The sequence below is a fragment of the Setaria italica genome, chromosome VI (assembly GCF_000263155.2).
Source record: "Setaria italica strain Yugu1 chromosome VI, Setaria_italica_v2.0, whole genome shotgun sequence".
NCBI classification, from domain to species: domain Eukaryota; kingdom Viridiplantae; phylum Streptophyta; class Magnoliopsida; order Poales; family Poaceae; genus Setaria; species Setaria italica.
Window position 1 is genome coordinate 1,540,076 of NC_028455.1, and position 19,305 is coordinate 1,559,380.

The following is a 19,305-nucleotide window of genomic DNA, read 5'->3' on the forward strand; positions in this document are numbered from 1 at the left end:
GAGTCAGAGAAGTGCTAATTTTTTTAGATTAAGGATAAAATCCGGCCTACTATATCCACATAGTAGATATATACAGCTAAAGGTTACAAAGAGTTATTAGACTCTAGTCCTCAACAATGAGGAGCTCAAAACACAAGAAAGAAAACTCTAAGACAAATAAAATAATTAGAAGACTAAACTTCATCCTTCTTCTTCGTCCATGCTTCATCCTTGCATTGTCTTCATGCGTCGCCAAGCCATCGCATCTTTTGTTTGCTTAGAAACTTGATGATGGACTTAGAATACTTGGCTTCTATCGCTCGCAAGACTCCATCTTGAGTAATGAAGGTTAGGCCAAAAGACTTTAAAGGCTTGAAGGACACATTTCGTTGGCTGGTACCAAACGAAGGGGCAGCTCTATGCAAAGAGGGCCAGCAAAGCGACGTCCCCATGGAGAACGCAACGTGAGTCGGCGCTGCTGCCCATCCGGAATCCCAGAACAAGGTTTTCACCTGGATATTGTCAAGAAATGGTGAACCAGGATGAAAACCAGCGAGCGAGGCCAGCCCGTCGATGTCCAGTGGCGCGTGTTGCCGCCAAGGCACCATGGCCGGTCATCAAGGGAGGGGTGAGTACCGAGGGAAGGTAAAAAAGGTTCCACCGCTGCCGTCATTGCTGCCGCCTGCCGCATAGGCTTCGAAGCCACGGCGAGGAAGAAGACGAGAGGGTAGAGGAGGCCTGGCGGCGGAGAAGCTCAGGCGCCGCCCGTGCCATGGGCTTCTGCACTCTTGCTTCTTCTGCTAGAGATTTGATGTCTATGTCTACACACGTCCGATTGGACAAAACCATGGCTGTAACTAAGTTGGCTATACCAGTTTTTCTATACAGCATTCGATGGAATTCCTTATGATTGTAACATGTACCTTTTTTTAGATAATGGATTGTAACAGGCACCAATCATATCGGTGTCCTTCATAGAAATTAAAATTGATCCGATGAGATGAGAATGACCAAGTCCGCCAGCCAATATGTAGCACGTACAGAGTCAACTCAAGGATAAGCTGTCTATTCCTTAAAAGAATTTTATCGCCGGAAAAAAAAATACGGATCGAGTCAACTGAAAGATATGCCTCGATCTTAGTCCCTAAAAGCTTAATTGCGTGCCCCGCATAATGCTCTTTCTTAACTCTCACGTCACTTAATTTGTTTTGAGCAGCATCCGATAGGAGTGTCGATCAAGTTTACAATGAAGATGGTCAATATTTATAACATAAAATAGGTATACTATGAAAATATATTTCATAATAAATTTAATAAAACTTGTTAGATATCAAAATCATTGATATATTTTTATATAAATTTGATAAAAAATAAGATGATTTATTTGACTTAGAACAAAACTAAAGGGACACTTTAGCAGGTTGGAGGGAGTATATCATATAATAATATTTTAAAGCCAAATTAAACATCAAACTACGCAGCCGTCCACACTCCATTGGTTGTCCAACCACTAGACCAAGAATAGTCGGAGGCCTGATTATTCAAAGAGTGCGAGAATTTATACGAATTCTTCTAAATATCTCTAGCTAAGGATGCCACTGTTTCCAAGGATGCCACATCATCCCATGAGGTATATTCTTATGAATGAAATAGGGAGTCCCAGTGTACAGTTTTATTTCACGATTTCATAGGATGCCCATGACATTTAATTATGAGGCATGTGATTGGATATGGTTAGATGAAATGAAACTCTATAGCCCCCAATGCAAGTTTCAATAGGTTTCATAGTCTTGGAAACAGTGTATATACAGTTTCATCCTGATGAAACTCCTTCCCTCTCTCACTTCATAACTACCATGCCATGTCATCACATATACTGATGTGTCACCGTATTTAATGTGCATGAAATCTCTATGAAACTCCCACTGGGATTAGTCTAATGGCAGCACTCATCACTTGCGTAAAGCACGAAGGGTCAAGAGAAGAATTAGAACCACAATGATAGCCAACTTGACATCAGAGGTGCTGCGAGCTTGTGAATGTGTCCCACGCATATAATTCTTCAATTTTAAATAAATGAGAATGTCAACTCTTCAATTTTGAATTTGCACTAGGCCACCATACTACGTACTGCAAGGATTAGAGGCATATAAAACGCCACAGGAGCGGCACTTTTCCTTCCCCTGATCGATGAAATCAACTCACCACGCAGCTATTCCTCCCAGCGGAAAACCAAGCCTGGTTTCCGTGCGGCGGCTCAGCTCGCGCGTTGCCGCTTTCAGCGTGGTCGATTGCCGGCGGCGAGTGCATGCGGGCATTCATTCTCAGGTCGGTTGGTCAACAATTTCCTTTATGCATGCTTGTCTAATCTCCTCGATGCATCATTAAAGAGAAAAACGTGCAATTTCCTATGTATGCGTGTATGGTGCTCATGCCGTTCGAGTTTATCGATTTTCCTGACAGTTTTGTAGAAGGCCGACTACTGTTTTCTCCTAAAGCCGGCAATCGTTTATGATCAGGGGCGGATCCCCGGAGGGCCTGAGAACCTGATTTTACCTGTAAAACACTATAGATAAAGTCTCAGATTACCATTAATTTCTAGCTCTAGCCCTTAATCTCTACTATTTAGCCTCTCCTAGGTGTTCATCCTGGTTCCGCCCCTGTTTATGATGATTTGAACTTTCGTTGTCTTTTTTTGTTTTTGTTTTTTTTGCGTGGGAGGTTAAAACTAACCATCCACAAATAAGTTTCAGATGAGATGATTCCAAACTACATAAAAATATTACAGCAAAGATTTTAGAGTCTGATTGTTGGGCACTTACGAATATAAGCATAATGAAATATTAGGGTTTTTTTTACCTATACTACAGAAACTAATTTTACAAATGGGCAAATTGCATTTGTAGAGGTGGTTTACCCGCCCGCCAAAAGTACACGCAAACGTGTTGACTTCATACAAAAATGTTTCTGATTTTTCGACTTGGAGTATTTTCAGAGCCGGCCATCATATAGGTATCTGCCTCTTAAAATCACCATTTCCAAAGTTTTCTGTAAGTAGTGGGACTAGCCACGGTTAAAAAATCCTATCTGCCATAGTTTATGGAGGCTTCAAACTCACGATCGCCACCCTCACCTCCCTCCTTACCATACCACCAATACTAATTCATTGCTAATGGCAATAAGAGTTTTATTTGTTCTGTCCCTTGTTTGTCAAAACTTTGCATGATTATTTAGGTATCTAAATGTCTACAAATTAAAATCTATAGAATATTTTTCCTTAAAAATATCAATTTTAAATTTATATTTAGAAAAAATAATTAACTGCGGAAATATTATCTCTCAAATTCCGGAAAAAAACTATCATGATTCTTATTTGAAACCAAAGTTGTTTTAAGTAGCCGGCTATAGCAGCCCGCTATAGCGTGTATACTGGACCCCAGGATAGTCTTCTTTTCGCGCTACGCGGTTGTATGCGCTAATACTGGCGGTTAGCGCGTTAAATCCGCGAAATGGGGACTAATTTGCGCCGCCAAGCAGCAGGTGGGCACAAATAATATCCGAGCCATCCCCGGTTTGATTAATAACTAGCAGAAATCCCTGTGCATTGCTACGGGTCCTCACTTGCTCTCACGTTATTATTCGGTTGTTCCTAGTACGTTAGCTTCGCTTCAAAATATGTTGGTGCGTTGTCCCAGTATAGTAGTAGAAGATATTCGTGGGTAGTTTAATACCATTTATTTATCACGCGCGACCCGCACATGGAAATAAAAAAAATATACCGTTTACCTCCACTCTATCCATTCATTCGATTTCCCCTGTACTCATCGTCATCCAGCTAGTCGCTTCCTCTTCATCCTTCATCGCCACCAGCATCTTGCCCCATCCTCACCATCGCCCCTTGCCGTCCTTGCCGTTACCTAGGCAATCACTCGTCATCCCCATGCCTAGTCTCATTCCCGTTTCGAGCGTTAGGCCATAGCGCCTCTGGTCGTCATGAGCAGGAATGTGTTTTCCTCTTCTTCTCGTTTCCATCCACCTCCTTTCTATAATCCACTCCAAATCATTCCAATCAAGTGCAAAATTGAGCCCCCAATTGCTAGATGTGGAGGCCTTAGTTCCGGATCTGAAGGGGATGAACGTCATTGAGAGGGTGGTGTGAGGTCCCGACTTCCGCCCCTGTTTACATTGCCTGCCAACTGCCGCTGCACCCCCCTAGCGCCATGCTCTCACTGACACATGGCTCTATTTGGTTGACTGCAAGGAGGCACTCGACTCCTTATTTCCTTTCCCCTTCCTCCTCTCTTCTTCACCCCTTAGGTCTAGGTGGCAGGTAGGACGTGCAGCTCAAGTGAGCAACTGACCGCCAGGGAGAGCGGCAGTAGATCAACATCACTCTAGCTAGTCATTTCATATGGGCATGGAGGCGTGGTTGTTGACGCAAAATCCTGAAGGTGGTGGACCCTGCATCACCACATGAGGACCTGGGAGATCTGCTTAACTCCAGAGCAGAATCCAAATCAGCGCGCATGGTGTGCGCGGGCGTGCCAGTCAGTTTGACCATTCAACTGACAAGGTGGAGATAATTCTCTCGAAGTTCGATGGAGTCGGCCGATCGGGCCGATTTAATATAATTTACAATAACCATCAGCCATACGGCCGATAGGAAACACGATGCTGTTGAGTTGTTGCTCCACCATAGCTAGAGCCACAAGCCGATGAGATCTAAACTAACATCACCACCAATATTTTTAGGTGAAACCACAGCGATGCGTCCGGTAGTTGCAGTCTAGAAATATTTAGTAGGACGTTAATCTGAACCCCGCCAGCTGATGAATCCAATCACAATGGAACTTACTCCCAACAGCACTCGAAGGGGTAACCAAGATTAAGATGCAACAGGCTATTAAATGATCTATCGTCTATGATGAACCGATCTAAAGCTAATTAAAGCAAACTGAACGGTAAGACGAAAGAACAGATAAATATCAGCCGATGCAAGCTTAATCAAGGCGGGATAACTAGTGAATACCGTAGATCGAGACAGAAGCGATGCGCCGTAAGTCAAAGATCCAAGATACTCGATAACTGGTAGATGAAACTAGACGAAACCACAGCGATGCGCCCGGTGGTTAAAGCCTAGAACACCTGGTGACGGAACTTGCAGCTCGCCGGAGATCGAGGTCGATGCAGCCCAGCTTGCTAGAAGGAACTCGTCGAGAATCTACATTACTCCTACTCCTAGGGCAATGGCGTGAAGCCGAAAGGTAAAGGTAAATATGTTGTATTATTGATCGTGTGATGATTCTTTACAATGGCCACGTCCATTTATATTTATAGGGCGGACGTTACATAATTGGCATCTAACCACGCACAAGGCAAGTCACGTACATAATCTTTTCTAATAAAAAACTCTATCTCTAACTAACCCAACTCTATCTCTAAAATATTTTATTCTATGAAACAACCTCCCGTACATGCACAGATCGGCCGTATGCATAATTATTCTGGAAGCCTCCCACGCATGGCATGCAAAGTGCACCAGAATCCATGTTGTATATTCTAATCATTTTTATCCATACGTGCTGGCCTTTCCTTTATATCATCCTTGCCTCTCCTTGCCGATCAATCCAATGAAGCCGATTTGGACTCCGTGCCCATATACACGCATGCTAGCTTCTTATTGTTGTACGTGACTCCAATTATCTTGTACTCCGAATTTATAGGATTGGTCAAAATCCGGTGTCAACACAGGCCCCCCAGTTTCGGAGTATGAATGCTTCATGTTCCGAAACTAATTATAGAAGTCTGATACTTGTCTTCAGAGCTAATGACGTCTGATTGCAATATCCAAAGCCACGTTGACTCCTCTTCAAATATAAAGAACACCATCGGCATTGCCGGTAGTAGAAACAAATGATCAGTCTGTTGACACCAAAACTTGGTGCAGTAACCAGCAAGTTTTTGTTGTCAACACAGGCCCCCCAGTTTCGAAGTATGAATATTTCATGCTTCAAAATTAATATCCAATATATTTTATAAGCAGCCGATACTATTTTGCTTGATCCAATCAGCTGAATTTTTTATTGGCCAAGCAATCAGCCGATGCTTATCGCCAAGCAATCAATCGGCCGAAGCAATCAGCCAATGCTTTTTGCCAAGCAGTTAATCGGCCGATGCATTTTTTTTAATTAGCCGAGACAACTTTCAGCCTATCCAATTTTCAATCCGCTGATGCAATTTTTTCAATTAGCCGATACCCCTTATATATATTTTTTTTAATCGGCTGATACAACTTTTGATCGGCCAATCGGCCAATTTTTTTTTATCAATAAGGAGACGCACGAATGGCCGATGCCCCTCTCTTTTGTCAACGCACCAACGTGGCCGATGCTTTTTTTTTTCTAATCAATCGGCCGATGCTTCTCTTATGTCTTTCTTTCTTTTTTGTTCTTTTGCCCTGTTTTCACTCGTTCCTTTGCCCATCGGCCGACCGCCTCCTCCTTTTTTTTTTAATTCCAACTGGGCGATACTTTTTGTTTTAACTAACCCGCCGATGCTTCCCTGCACTTTTTTGGAAATCTGATAAGACCGGTTTGCCCAGACCTGTCAATTTTGCTCGTCAACACATGCCCCCCTGTGTGTGTGCGTGCCAAAAAAATAATCTTAAGGAACCAAAATTACCTATAAGGACGATGATGAATGCTGCATCAGCTATATGTTGCTTCTAAGGATGATAAAATATTATCAACCATGAAACTTGCTTTTAATTCAAGGAATAACTTGCTTTGGCTTCCATACCTGCTTAGTAGTTGCTGACCTTGCCGACATCATGTTGTTCTACCGATCTTTGGTTCCATAGTCGTTGTAATCTTCTCTTTTGAATACAAGACAAGCATGAGGGACACGTTTTTTATAATCTCAGCTGTAGGTACTTTGAATCTTTTTCTCACATCCTTCATTATCAGTAGAAGCACTTCTCACCAGATCATTATTAGCAACAATCGATCTTTGCAATGAATTGTGAATATGTGATAGGATATTGAATGGTATATGGTTGCATATGCATACTACTGTAATCCAAAGGTGAATAATAGTAAGGATGTGACCAAGACCATGGTGTAGCTAGTCCAAAATATGAATAAGGTGTAGCGACTTAATTAACTCGAGGTTCACAAAAGTATGGTTGTTTTTTAGGTTCCAGTGAAGATTTCAATTTCTTACTTTCATTTGGCCGACTCCCTTGTTTCTTGTTAAGCTCAGCCTCACTTTTCTCCCCAAAGTGAATTTAGCTTCAGTGCCCCTGGACGGACTGGTCAGACTAGTTTTGAAACAGGTCAGGCTGGTTTTAACAAAGCCGGGGTTCCTGCTTTTGTCTTGCCCCCCGAGCATTGAAGTCTTCAATATACTTCAATGGGTCTTCTGCATAGAGCAAATCAATCTAACTGTCCTAGGTGCAGATCTTCCTGAAGTCATAACTCTTTCATCCGAACTCCAAATCAGATATTATACATATGTATTTTGATCGTCTCATCAAGGGCTACATAATTGTGAAGTCCAATTTGCATTGTAAGGAATTTACCCAAATCGGTCTGACCGGTTTAGGCAACCGGGTCAGACCGGTGTGCCCAAACCTATCAATTTTGGTAGTCAACACTACTCATCCCTCAGTTTTTTAATGTACAATATTTAGGACAAATTATTTAGCTTGTTCTAAATGTTACACATTAAAAAATGGAGGGAGTATTAATATATTAAAAAATGGAGGTAGTATCTTCTAATAATGACGGTTAAGAGAACCTGATCATTGTAGGAAATGAACTAGCTAGGGATTGGATGGTTCCCATTTTATTGACGATGTGGACTCATGAAAAGTTTCCGTTGGCGAGATTAAATGATAGAGGGATGTTGTATATGTTTCAGATATATACCATTGGTCTATATGTGTTCACAGAATTTTTGTCTCCTGGACAATTTCATGTGGAGAAGTACTTTCAGGTATATGTGAATTATCTACCTCAGAAGAAGTTGATCATTCAAATTACAAGGAGATTGTGGAAGGACGATTTCATCTGTATCACAGGCAAGTCTAAAAGATGACGCTCAGCCCATCACCTCCGCCGGTAAGATACTGAGAGTGGTTTCCATACATGGTTGTGTGTTGAACATAAAAGCTTAATCAAAATAAGCTCTTTTTTCTTTACTATGATATAGTATGGAGCGGCGGACACCAGGACGTGGTCAGATTACGCGATCCTAGACATGCAACTCGCGCAATACTTCAAGAAATCAGCCTCGGGGATCATCCTGCCGATGCTCTTCGGCTTCTTGCCGCTTACATTGTGCAACAGCACGAAGGCGGCCATTGCGTTCAGCGTGTTCGCAGTGTTCTCCGTAGTGTTTACCATCGTGCCCTTGCTGTTCGCGGGCAAGATGCAACTGCAACATGGTGACACCCCAAACGACGACGACGCCGAGGTGGACTCCTCCGACAGACGGCGGGTCAAACTGCTCTGCTTCGCGGCGTACGCCTCCAACGTCTCCCTCATGGGCACCGCCGTCTGCCTCGCGACTGTCATCAACAAGTGGTATTGGGCGCTCGCGATCCCCTTGCTTCTCGTCGTCGTCTTGCTGTTCGGCATCTTCTTCGACTGCGGCCTCCGGAACGACTTCGTCTGGGGTGCCATGCAGTACGACGAACACAGGCACGACCTCAAGTTCTTCTTCGACCTCTCATCCGAGGTCACACAGACCGCGTTCGCCGGCCTGTCGGGCAGCCTGCTGGGGAACCTGAAGAAGGCGCGATGCCTGCAGAACAGCTCCGGCACGGCCGAGGGGTTCACGCTGTACGCCCTCCTCGTGGGACTGTTCCTGATGCTGGTCTGCACGATCCCGCCGGCGCTCGACTTGCGCAGCATGCGGGACAAAGCTGTGGCCGTGTTCCTCAAGTGGACGGCCTACCTCGCGCTGGCGCTCCTTACCCTCGCCGGGCTCTTCGCCGCGGCCACAGTGGTGCGGACGTTCGTCGTGTTTGCAGTGGTCCTCATCGGCGCCATGGGCGCCTTCTGGTTCTACAAGGTGTACCGCAGCAAGCCACCATCCGAGACCGTGGCCGTGCATCCCCGTTGCCGGCCGGACGCCGAGGCTCGCCACGCCGCGGGGGAGCGGTCGCTCATGTGGCTGGGGATCCACACGCTAATGTTCGGCACGCTGATGGCGTCCTACTCTGTGTTCCTCACCGGCCAACACTTCAGCGACCTCTACAAGGCAGGCGTGTTCTTCGTCTTCGCTGTGCTCCTGACAAATTTCTGTCGTATGGTCCTCGTGCGCGAGGTACAGGACAAGGAGAACGAGGCCTCAGTCGTGCTCATCACGGGATTCGCCATCATCTTCCTCGTTCTCCTCGCCGTGCTTCTGCTGATCCTCCTCGCGATGTTGCAGCCTAATGAGCTCAGGAGCACCTTCATATAGTGGCTTAGGCCACGTCGATCACCAGCCGAGCCGTCGTGGAAGTATCAGATCAAGCAATTCGACTGCCTACAAGAATCTAATTGTTCAATTTGCCTGCCGTGATGTTGGTGTATCATACAAGAATGATCCACATGTACTTGATTGACTTACTTTTTTCTTGCTTTCCACTTTGGCGCTGGGACAAGTCCCAGTTTTAACTGTGTAAAATACCAACTTTTCTTTTTAAGGAGATCTTTATTACTAAACATCAATGTGGTTAGATACTACTAAGAGTGGATGTTTTAAATAGCGGGTCTTAGCAGAAAGACTCTAAAACAGCTAATAGCAGAGTTAAATGAGGTATAATAGGCTATAGCGGCTAAATTATACATGATATCAAATAGCGGTATCCTGTTTCAAATAGCTATAGCGGAAAATGAGGTATAATAGGCTATAGCGGCTAAATTATACATGATATCAAATAGCGGTATCCTGTTTCAAATAGCTATAGCGGACCACAGCGGCAGCTATAGCAGGAGATTTAAAACCTTGCTAAGAATCTTAAATATATTCCAAAATATTGACAAATTAAGACATGTACAACTTTGACTCGACCTAAATGCTAACTGCGCAAGGAACCTTACTGTTGCTCCATTTGTATTTTGATTCGAGGATCATCGCCCAGTCCGGCCATCATAACATCAGCAGAATCCCCTCTAAGCAACATGTATCTTCAGCCTCCTTCGCGTCCTGCAGGACATGCCAAGCTGTTATATTTGACTGCGGCCTTGTATGATCCTGAATAATGATCTCAATTGTAGCATCAGGCTTGTATAGATTCATTAATTGTCTTGAACATGCCTTATGACACTAACAATAATGCAATATACTATACAATTTATTACTTTACATACAGAAACTCCCTCGAGGACACCTAACGATACTGGTTGTTTTTTTGATAATGGTGACACTGGTTCTTGGTACTTGAAATGGGTCTCATGAAATTCTGGTCTGGAGTTGATGCAGGCAAAACAACTTTCTTTCCAATGCCAATAGGTGCATTTTTTTTGAAGGAACCGCACATGATAGTATGTGTTTCATTGATATAGTAGAAAAATACAAGACTACAGCCCTGGGAAGCCCTGGGAGGCTATAGGTAGGAAAGTGAAAAGAAAAGAAAACCGAAAAGAGTTGTCCGGTTGGATTGGGACATCAACACGGGTAACCACTCAACTCAAACCGTCACACCCGACCGGTTGGATTGGGACGTCAACACGGCCTCACCACTCCACTTGCCACGGCAGCAGAACCGGAGTCTTTATCACGGCACCCACCAAATATTCATGGCACCCACCAACATTCACCCTCATGTAGTCGTCGAAACCTTCATGCGTGACCTTGCGTCGATAGGGAACCTGATGGAAGCATACTGCACTACACCGAGAAGGCCATCGCCATGCGAGACCCTCTGCTGAAGCACCGCTACAAACACGACACTCCACCTGATAGAGTGATATCACCGAATCCGGACCTCTCGCAGGCTACCTCGCAGTCACCACCATGATAACACAATGCACGGGGGCCTCGCCACATCCGTCGTTGGACTCCACCTCGCTCTCGTCGCCTCAAAGAAAACACCGCACATCGGGGCTTCACCACGTCCGTCCCGGTACTTCACGTCATGGATCCGTTTCTTTTGTCATCGTCAGGGTGGTGAGCAATGTTGCCCTGCTTCCCCAGATCTCCATCAAACAGTTGAACTGTCACCGCAGCTCGGCCTCTCCTCGTTGACCCGTGCACATAGCATCCGCCACCGCGTTAGCAAGCCAGAGCTGTTGCTTGTGCTGTCTTCTGACGATGTATACCACACCGGATGGTCCAACCAAGCTGAGGAACCCGCCGCAGTCAGCTGCAAGTCTAGTCGTCCCATGATGCCGTTGCCGTAAGCGCCATCCTCCGACGCAGTCCCACTCCGCACTTACCGTTGCCAAGCAACGCCAGCCGCCGTGATCCACTGCAAGCAGCCAAATTCAACAACAATGCGATAACCCCTAGCCACCACCTTAACTGTGATTGCCTCCACGTGGCCTCAGCAACACCCGTCCAGCTTGCCGCCACTAGCTGTTGCCGCCCATAACCAATGGACCAGCAATGCCAAGCCGAGTTGGGTCTCTAGAGATAATGCCTCTAAGAAGGGCACGACGCCAATGGCATCGCCGTCACTCGTCCGAGATCTAGATAGGATTTTCACCCAGAGGAACCCCGTGCAGTAGGGTTGTAGCTCCAACATGACGCCCCCAACGGGAAAAATGACACCCTAGGACGTCGCCGTCATCTCCACTAGCATGAAGGCTAGTGAGGGCTTTCACCCGAAGCATCCCAATCCCTCGATGCACGCTCATGGCTCGGCACTCCCAGACCACAGCCATGGTAGCCTAGTCGGGGCGCCGCCGCCGCCATGCCTCCACGCGCCACGCTACCGTATCTCCACCTCCATCGCATTTGCCGCCCAGAGGCGCCACCACTCGACCTCCGCTCCTCGTATGCGGACACCACTCCAGCGTCGTCGGGCATCTCCTCAGGGCGTTGCAACTCCGCGCCGCCAAGCCTCCTCTACTCCGCAAGCCCACCATCCGACCACCGCTACACACACGTAGCACCTCCGCGTGGAGCCTCCACTGCTTGCTGCTCACGCGCAGCGCCTCTGCGCACCGCCTCCAGCCCACCACTGCGCCTACGAGCCGTCGCGTCCCAGTTCTAGCATGCAGGCCTTCTTCAGCAGTCGCCACCTGCTTCCATGACCTTCTCCTCGCCTGTGCACAGAGCTGCTATGGTTACGTGCCACTGCCTCCACGCCGTCGTCGGTCCTAGCCGACCGACCCAGATCCGACGCGTCGCGCCCGGCAGCGCGCAAGCACTGTACCCTACCATCTTGTTCCTCACTCCCGCAGCCACCACCTCGCTCACCTAGATGCCAACGCACGTGCAGCCGCTGCGGACCACGCCGCCACCACCGCAGGTCACCTCGCACCCCGCTCGTGGCCACGACAGACCCGCCACCACGGCGCCAAGGAGCTGTAGGCCGTAGGGAGCCAGGAGCAGCTCCGCGAGGACCACCAGCCCAGAGCCTCATGGTGAAGGGTGGGGCGATGACGATGATGTGCCTCCCGCGGCCCCGGGATGACAGCCACCGACGACCCCTTCCAGTCAACGATGACGAGCAAGCGACCGCTAGGACGAGCAACGTGGAGGAGGCTACCACGCAGGGGAATGATGGATCCAGATCCGCACCGAAGGGTGACGGATCCGCGCCGGTGCTATGCAGACCCGGTCACCAGCGCCAATTCCGGAGGTGGTAGCGGCGGCCATCAGGATAGGGTTTGAGGGTGGCTCGCGAGGAAGCGGAAAGGAGCCCCGCTGCCGTCGTCCTTGCGGCTGCGCGGGCTTTTGGCAGCCTGCTCGAGCGGCGGCGAGGTGAGGGGGGCGTGGGTTGGGGCTGGGGTGCGGTGCGGCGGGGTCCGCCCGAGCTGCCGCAGGGGCGACGCTGAGCATTGGACAGTGCAGCAGTGGCAGAGCTTGGGTTAAAAGTGAGAGGGGGCCAACTGTGTAATAGAGGGGGCCAGATTATCATTTTGCTTGTGTTTTAAACGGTGGAATTAAGGGTTCTTAAAGAAATTTCCTTGGGGGCCATGGCCTACTTTGGCCAGCACTAAGATCCGCCCCTGCAGTGCAGTAGCAAGAAATATAATTTGCAAAGAATCTTAAGCAAAGGAAAATCATAAAACACTGCAGGCCAGCAATTAATGCTGAAACATATGCATTCAAATCAAATATATGAAATTAAGTAGTATTAGCAGAAGATGTATGCAGGATAATGTTAGCATCAAGTGATTAACAAAAAGGAATCCTGTCCATGCCCATTGAAGGCGTCACCTCTTTCTACCTAAAGTTCTTTTTCAGTACACAATACTAGGCTATATTAGTGTTCGAAACGGACTAGTATACAAACATCCGACGGTCAAGATTAATTGTATACTACTGAAACCTTCACATGTGATATGGGTAGTATACATGAGTAGTATAGGTAGTATAAGGGTATCATGGTAAAAGAACACAAATAACATCACTAAAATTTTATTTTTGACACTATCATAAAGTTTAAAAGGCTATTCCGTTTGAAATATCACTTTTCACATGTAATAATTACTAAATCATCCATAATCATGAACATTTATATATTACTAAGTAGTAGTAACATGTAATAATTACTAAATCATCCATAATCATGAACATTTATATATTACTAAGTAGTAGTATTGTGTACAGTAAAAGAGCTCTTTACCTATACTTACTCCTTATATAACTCAGTACTTGCTAATGACGTGTGGAATTTGCTTGACTATTACTGAAAATCTAGTGCAGAGTCTGTGATATATTGATAAAGTTCAGATTAATATGTTTAAGAAAACTCAGATTTTATCAATCGAAATATCATGCCAACATTTGGTTCAATGGTAAGCAAAACCCTCCACCGTTGTACATAATCTGAAACAAACATTTTCTGCACAATTTTACATTCAGAAAATCCCCGATGGACACCTTATGACACTAATTGGTACTTGAAATGGGGTCTCATGAAATTCTGATCTGCAGATGATGCAGGTAAATAAATTCCTTTCCAATGCCATTAGGTTGGACAATTGCATTGGAGAGTGCAGTAGCAAGAAATTAATTTGCATAGAGTCTTAGAGGGAAGGAAACACATAAAACACTGCAGGTCAGCAATGCTGAAACATATACATTCTATCAATATATGAAAGAAGAAAGTTTGCAGATCATGTTAGCATCAACTGATTAACAGAAAGGAATACTGTTATCTCCACTACTTATTCTTTATATAACTCAGTATTTGCTAATAAGATGTGGAATTTGCTTGACTATACTGGAAGTCTATTGCAGAGTCTGTGATATATTGATATAAGTTCAGATTAATATTTTTCAAAAAACTCAGATTTTATCATCGACATATCATGCCAATATTTGGTTCAATGGTAAGCAAAATTCCCCACCATTGTAAATAATATAAAACAGATATTTTCTGTACAAATTCACACACAGACATTCCCCCAAGGGCACCTTATAACACTAGTAGCTGGCACTTGGGGTTTCATGAAATTCTGGTGTGCAATTGATGCAGGCAAAAAAAATTCCTTTCCAAATCCAATAAGTTGGAGAATTGCTCTGGAGAGTGGAGTAGCAAGAAATTAACTTGCAAGGAATCTTAAGTGAAGGAAAAACATAAAACACTGCAGGTCAGCAATGCTGAAACATATGCGTTCATATCAATACATGAAAGAAGAAAGTTTGCAGAAGATGTATGTAGGATGATGTTAGCATCAACTGATTAACAAACGGAATATTTTCCATGCCGCTTGAAGGCATCAGCTTTCTACCTCTACTTATTCCGTATGTAACCAAGTATTTGCTAATGAGGCGTGGAATTTGCTTCACTAGTACTGGAAATCTAGTGCAGTCTGGTATATTGATAAGGTTCAGATTAATATTTTTTTCAGAAAACTCAGTTTTTATTGATTGAGATATCAAGCCAACATTTTGTTAAACAGTGAGCAAAACCCTCCACATTGTGAATAATTTAAAACTCACATATTCTGTACAATTTTACATACAGAAATTTTGCTAATGAGGCTCGAGAGCCACAATCCATTACCACCCTCCGTGCTCGAGGATAACGATGGGTAACAGGCAGCAAATTTGGCCGTACGGACCGCTTGATTCCAAACCCAAGCCCAGCTGTAGGCAATCAATGGAATGGGTTTCAAATTGCATTTCCCAATCCATAACCCATTGATAACCCATGCTATTTCCCATTCCCTTCCCACTCCCCATCCAAACGCCCCCTCAATGCTCATGGATAGAACTTTATTATTGCTCCCTTTGGAATTTGACCACGGGGTTTCTCTACCAACGACGAGCAGGAGCAGTTAGACTCGAGGATCATTGACCAGTCAAGCTGTAATCCCCCTTGGCTGCCAGCGAGATCCACCCGCGACGTTCAGTCGATAGAAATTAGAATCTCAGAGCAGTGAGGAGGAAAGACGGCTTGAAGAGCTCAATTCAGTCGATAGAATTGCAATAGATGATGTTCAGTTCAGATACAGCAAATGGGATAAACAGCCACGCAGGACTCGCAACATTTACACTTCACGCCTTTTCTATGCTTGCATCTTCCCACGGACATCGGTGAAGACACATGCCATCAGAACACCAGAAAACCCCCCGAAAGCATGCTGCACCTTCAGCCTCGTCAACGTCCTACAGAGGTATCAAAAAAGAAAAGCCAAACTTTAAATTTTGGTCTGCCTGTTATGATACTGAGTAATCTCAATTGCAGCAGTGTCACTCTGTTCGACGAAAGCACCATCAACATCATTTTTCAGGCTTTGTGCATATATTCCCTAATTGTCTGGAGGATGCCTTATGACACTAACCATGCAATATACTAGAAAATTTTACATGCAGAAATTCCCTCAATGCTGAATCATATGCATTCATATTAATATATGAGAGACGAACGTTTGCAGAAGATTTATGTAGGATCATGTTAGCACCAACTGAATCACAAAAAGGGATATTCACCATGCCACTTGATGGTGTCATTCTTTGTATAACTCAGTATTTGCTAATAACGCGTGGAACTTGCATGACTATTACTTGAAATTTGCTGCAGAGTCTGATATAGTGATACTTTGATAAAAGCCAGCTTACATATCATGCCAACATTTGGTTAAACGCTGAGCAAAACCCTCCACCATTGTGCATAGTTTAAAATTTGGGTACTTACATCTTTAGCTTGCCTGCTCAGGTAGAGAACCTAGTAAGTTTCACAACGAAGCACCGGCCAGAGTGACCGGTAAGTCTTTTTTCATCAGTAAGTGCAGCTCCAGCATGCAAACCCTCGAAGCTGCATTTGGCATAATGAGGCAAATTATCTTGAGGAATTGTTAATTCATTTTAAAGATGGAAAGGAAGTGCATACCTTTCAAAGTCATCGCTGATGAATGAGATATTTCCTCCAAGATACCGATTTACATGTTTGAGTGCATCCATGAGCTCCCCTCTATATGCTAAGGCATACGCATACCGCTGCAGTCACCATATAACATATTGTCTTTCCGGTCATTTCAACTAGGCATAAATTTGTTTGGGTGGACACCCATTTGTTTCAAAACTAACCCAAGTAATTGTGGAAAGAGCATACCTTCTTAACTCGAGAGATTTTGTATTGGGCACCCTCTGTCCACAGGCCACCAAAGTAATCCAGCAGGTTGTGCATGTCTTTTGCTTCGAAAATCACTGTTAAATTCAGCAGCGTAAACATAATTTCAAAAGCTGATACACAACAGAAGACGAAAGAAAAATAACAGACACTTTGGCATGTGCAGCTGGTCACCACCATCCGGTGAAAATACTATAAGGCTATATAAGGCTAAGAACACATTGCGCAAACAATCAACTGTATCTTATAGATGTCATGCCTTTTATTGATTTTGCATATTGTTTTTTATATTTGTTGGACAAATACTTATCGTTCCAAGTGGTAAAATTTCGGGAGATGAACAGATTAATATTGTCAGAATTTGTAAATCTAGCTTTTTTAGATCCGACAAGTAGAAGCGATAATTTTGATTCCGTACGTCCAATCAGGATTGTATTGTAGTTGCGACAATAGACCATAAAAAATAATAAACTGTACAGATACGAGGTGGTTTTACTGCAGCCCAAACCTCCCCTCCCACCCACCCCCCAAAAGAAATCGGAAGTGTTTCGAACGAGGGGGCTTTAGGAAAGCATCTGTGGATTATGGGAGCAGAGCGAGGGAGGGAAAGGGCAAGGAGAAATCTCGACGGGGAAGAAGCGGGTTGGTTGCCGCCGATTTTGGGCCCAGCAGAAACAGAACAAGAAACAGAGTAGCAGCCCCAAACAATAGCAGCTGTTGATCTCGGATCAGAACTCGAAGAGCGCACAAGACCATCGCGATCCATGTTAAAATTCGTTTGACCTTGACGTGCAAGGATCAGAAAAAGTGGGGGGGCGCAAAACAAAGGCTCAAATGCGGAGAGTGGTAAACAGAGGCAGGGGAGATTTGCTGATGGAGCGGATCCAGTTACCGTTGTTGTAGTACTTGAAGCTCGTCTCGATCTTGCGTTGAGCAACGCCGCTGCATCGGCTCGACCTCGGCTTCCTTTCTCCTCCTCCTTCTTGGTGGACGACGACGAGGACGTCCTTGTCCTCCACCGTAACGCCGTTGATCACCATCGGTGGCATCGTTGCCCTCCGGCGGCCGGTCAGTCGATTGTCCTCGAGCAAATCTAGATGTGCAAGGACGGGCGCGAGAACCTGCGGCGAGGTGGGAAAGGTTGTGGGGCAAAGAAGGGCGCGAGAACCTGCGGGCGAGGGGGTGAGAGGTTGTGGGGCAGATTTGGCAGTATCACGAGGCTCGATCGATCGTCTCTGACCTTATTAACAACTCGACGCTGTCAGCGCTGTCAGCGGAGGCGGAGAAGGTCGACTCTCTCGATCTCGGGATTCGGGAGCATGCATGTGCCCCTCACATGATCTTCTTTAAATATGGTAAAGGGGATTCAATGCTGATTCTGTAAACTGATTCTTTGAAATGAACTTAGAGGCTGGAAGTTGAAAAAAAAGTAGTTTCTCCCGATTCCGTGAAGTGATTCTCCATCGTAATTTTAAGACAACATGCTAGAGAATCACTTTTAGCTATAAAATCAGCTCTCGTACAGCACCCGAATCAGATGGAACTCTATCCAACGGACCCTAAGGGTGACCAGCGTGAGAGCATGAATTTGTTCTCGAGAGCTAACATTTCTGCATCCACTCTCTCACGATATGATTTTGCTATGCTGCAGTTGTAATGATTTTGCCCATAAAAAAATACGATCAGTGGTGGTAATGTGCATTATGTGCTGCGCAGTCATTATGATTAACTACGTTTATATAGAAGCTAAGTAGCCTACTTTTCATGTTAGGATCCGATGCTCTTCAGCCTTCTGTTTAAACTGTCCATCTTATTTAGAGAAAAAGAAAACTAGTAGAAAATAGAAGGCAAAGCTGCTTACATACCAGATGACTCGAGTGCGAGAGCATCCGCCCAGTTATCCGCATCTTTTCTCAGCTCGATCGTTCGCCACGAATCATCAGCTGCACGGGGGTCGGTCGGGGTGGGGGTGCTGCTTCCTGGGTCGAATTAGGGGCCCATTAGGATCGTTTCGTGGTTCGGTTCGGCGGTCCGCTCCACGCCCATCTTTACGTGGGCACCCAGCGATGACATGGACACACTCACGTACATCTCCTCTCTCATGTAACAAACATTGCGGATTTACATCTAATATTACAAAATAATATAAATATAATATAGAAAAAAATGTTACATCTAATTTTAAAAAGTTAAATTTTTAATATATTTATGTGTGTGTTGTATTAATTGCAAACAACATTATATAGTCCAAATGGTTTTGAAAAGGGATAAACGATTTTGAATATATTTATGTGTGTGTTGTATTAATTGCAAACAACATTATATAGTCCAAATGGTTTTGAAAAGGGATAAACGATTTTGAAAGAAAATCGAATACAAGGCTTTGATTCAAACTATTTTTGACAAATCACGTTGCCCCATCTCAGTAGGGGGCCCCCGTGTTTACTCTTTCTCCAAATTGGCTCCTTGGCAATTGGTAATTTGGCATCATGTACGCTGTGGACCAAACTGCCATTGTGGGTCAAAAGTTATGCCTTAAAGTACAGAAACAGAGAAGGATTTTTATTTCTATAGATTTTCCG

The 19,305-nt window shown here is 45.0% G+C and overlaps 2 protein-coding genes across 3 annotated transcripts; one reads left to right on the forward strand and one right to left on the reverse strand.

The window, feature by feature from the left end:
- The first annotated feature begins 2,146 nt into the window (after nucleotides 1-2,146).
- LOC111257747 lies at nucleotides 2,147-9,679 on the forward strand. Of its 2 annotated transcripts, XM_022827832.1 has the most exons (3): nucleotides 2,147-2,307; nucleotides 7,975-8,099; nucleotides 8,191-9,679. In XM_022827832.1, exons 2-3 carry the CDS (start codon nucleotides 8,073-8,075, stop codon nucleotides 9,445-9,447), a joined length of 1,284 nt encoding a protein of 427 aa, XP_022683567.1. In that variant the 5' UTR covers nucleotides 2,147-2,307; nucleotides 7,975-8,072; the 3' UTR covers nucleotides 9,448-9,679. The 2 variants fall into 2 exon arrangements, with proteins under 2 accessions (XP_022683567.1, XP_022683568.1); XM_022827833.1 differs by lacking the exon at nucleotides 2,147-2,307 and having other exon boundaries at nucleotides 7,038-8,099.
- A 5,868-nt stretch (nucleotides 9,680-15,547) lies between these two features.
- On the reverse strand, nucleotides 15,548-17,946 carry LOC101765057. The gene is made up of 5 exons (XM_004972481.3): nucleotides 17,616-17,946; nucleotides 16,706-16,800; nucleotides 16,484-16,590; nucleotides 16,289-16,408; nucleotides 15,548-15,759 (listed from the first exon to the last, which is right to left on the reverse strand). The coding sequence occupies exons 1-4, from the start codon at nucleotides 17,770-17,772 to the stop codon at nucleotides 16,306-16,308; spliced, it is 462 nt and encodes a 153-aa protein (XP_004972538.1). The 5' UTR covers nucleotides 17,773-17,946; the 3' UTR covers nucleotides 15,548-15,759; nucleotides 16,289-16,305.
- Between the last annotated feature and the right edge of the window lie 1,359 nt (nucleotides 17,947-19,305).

Bases quoted from the DNA above. Each gene is read 5' to 3' on its own strand.
- LOC111257747 (XM_022827832.1), top strand. From the start codon at position 8,073: ATGACGCTCAGCCCATCACCTCCGCCG. The intron at 8,100-8,190 runs GTAAGATACTGA...ACTATGATATAG, and splicing joins TCAGCCCATCACCTCCGCCG to TATGGAGCGGCGGACACCAG.
- LOC101765057 (XM_004972481.3), bottom strand. From the start codon at position 17,772: ATGCCACCGATGGTGATCAACGGCGTTACGGTGGAGGACAAGGACGTC. The intron at 16,801-17,615 runs GTAACTGGATCC...TGAATTTAACAG, and splicing joins CTTCAAGTACTACAACAACG to TGATTTTCGAAGCAAAAGAC. The intron at 16,591-16,705 runs GTATGCTCTTTC...TGGTGACTGCAG, and splicing joins AAATCTCTCGAGTTAAGAAG to CGGTATGCGTATGCCTTAGC.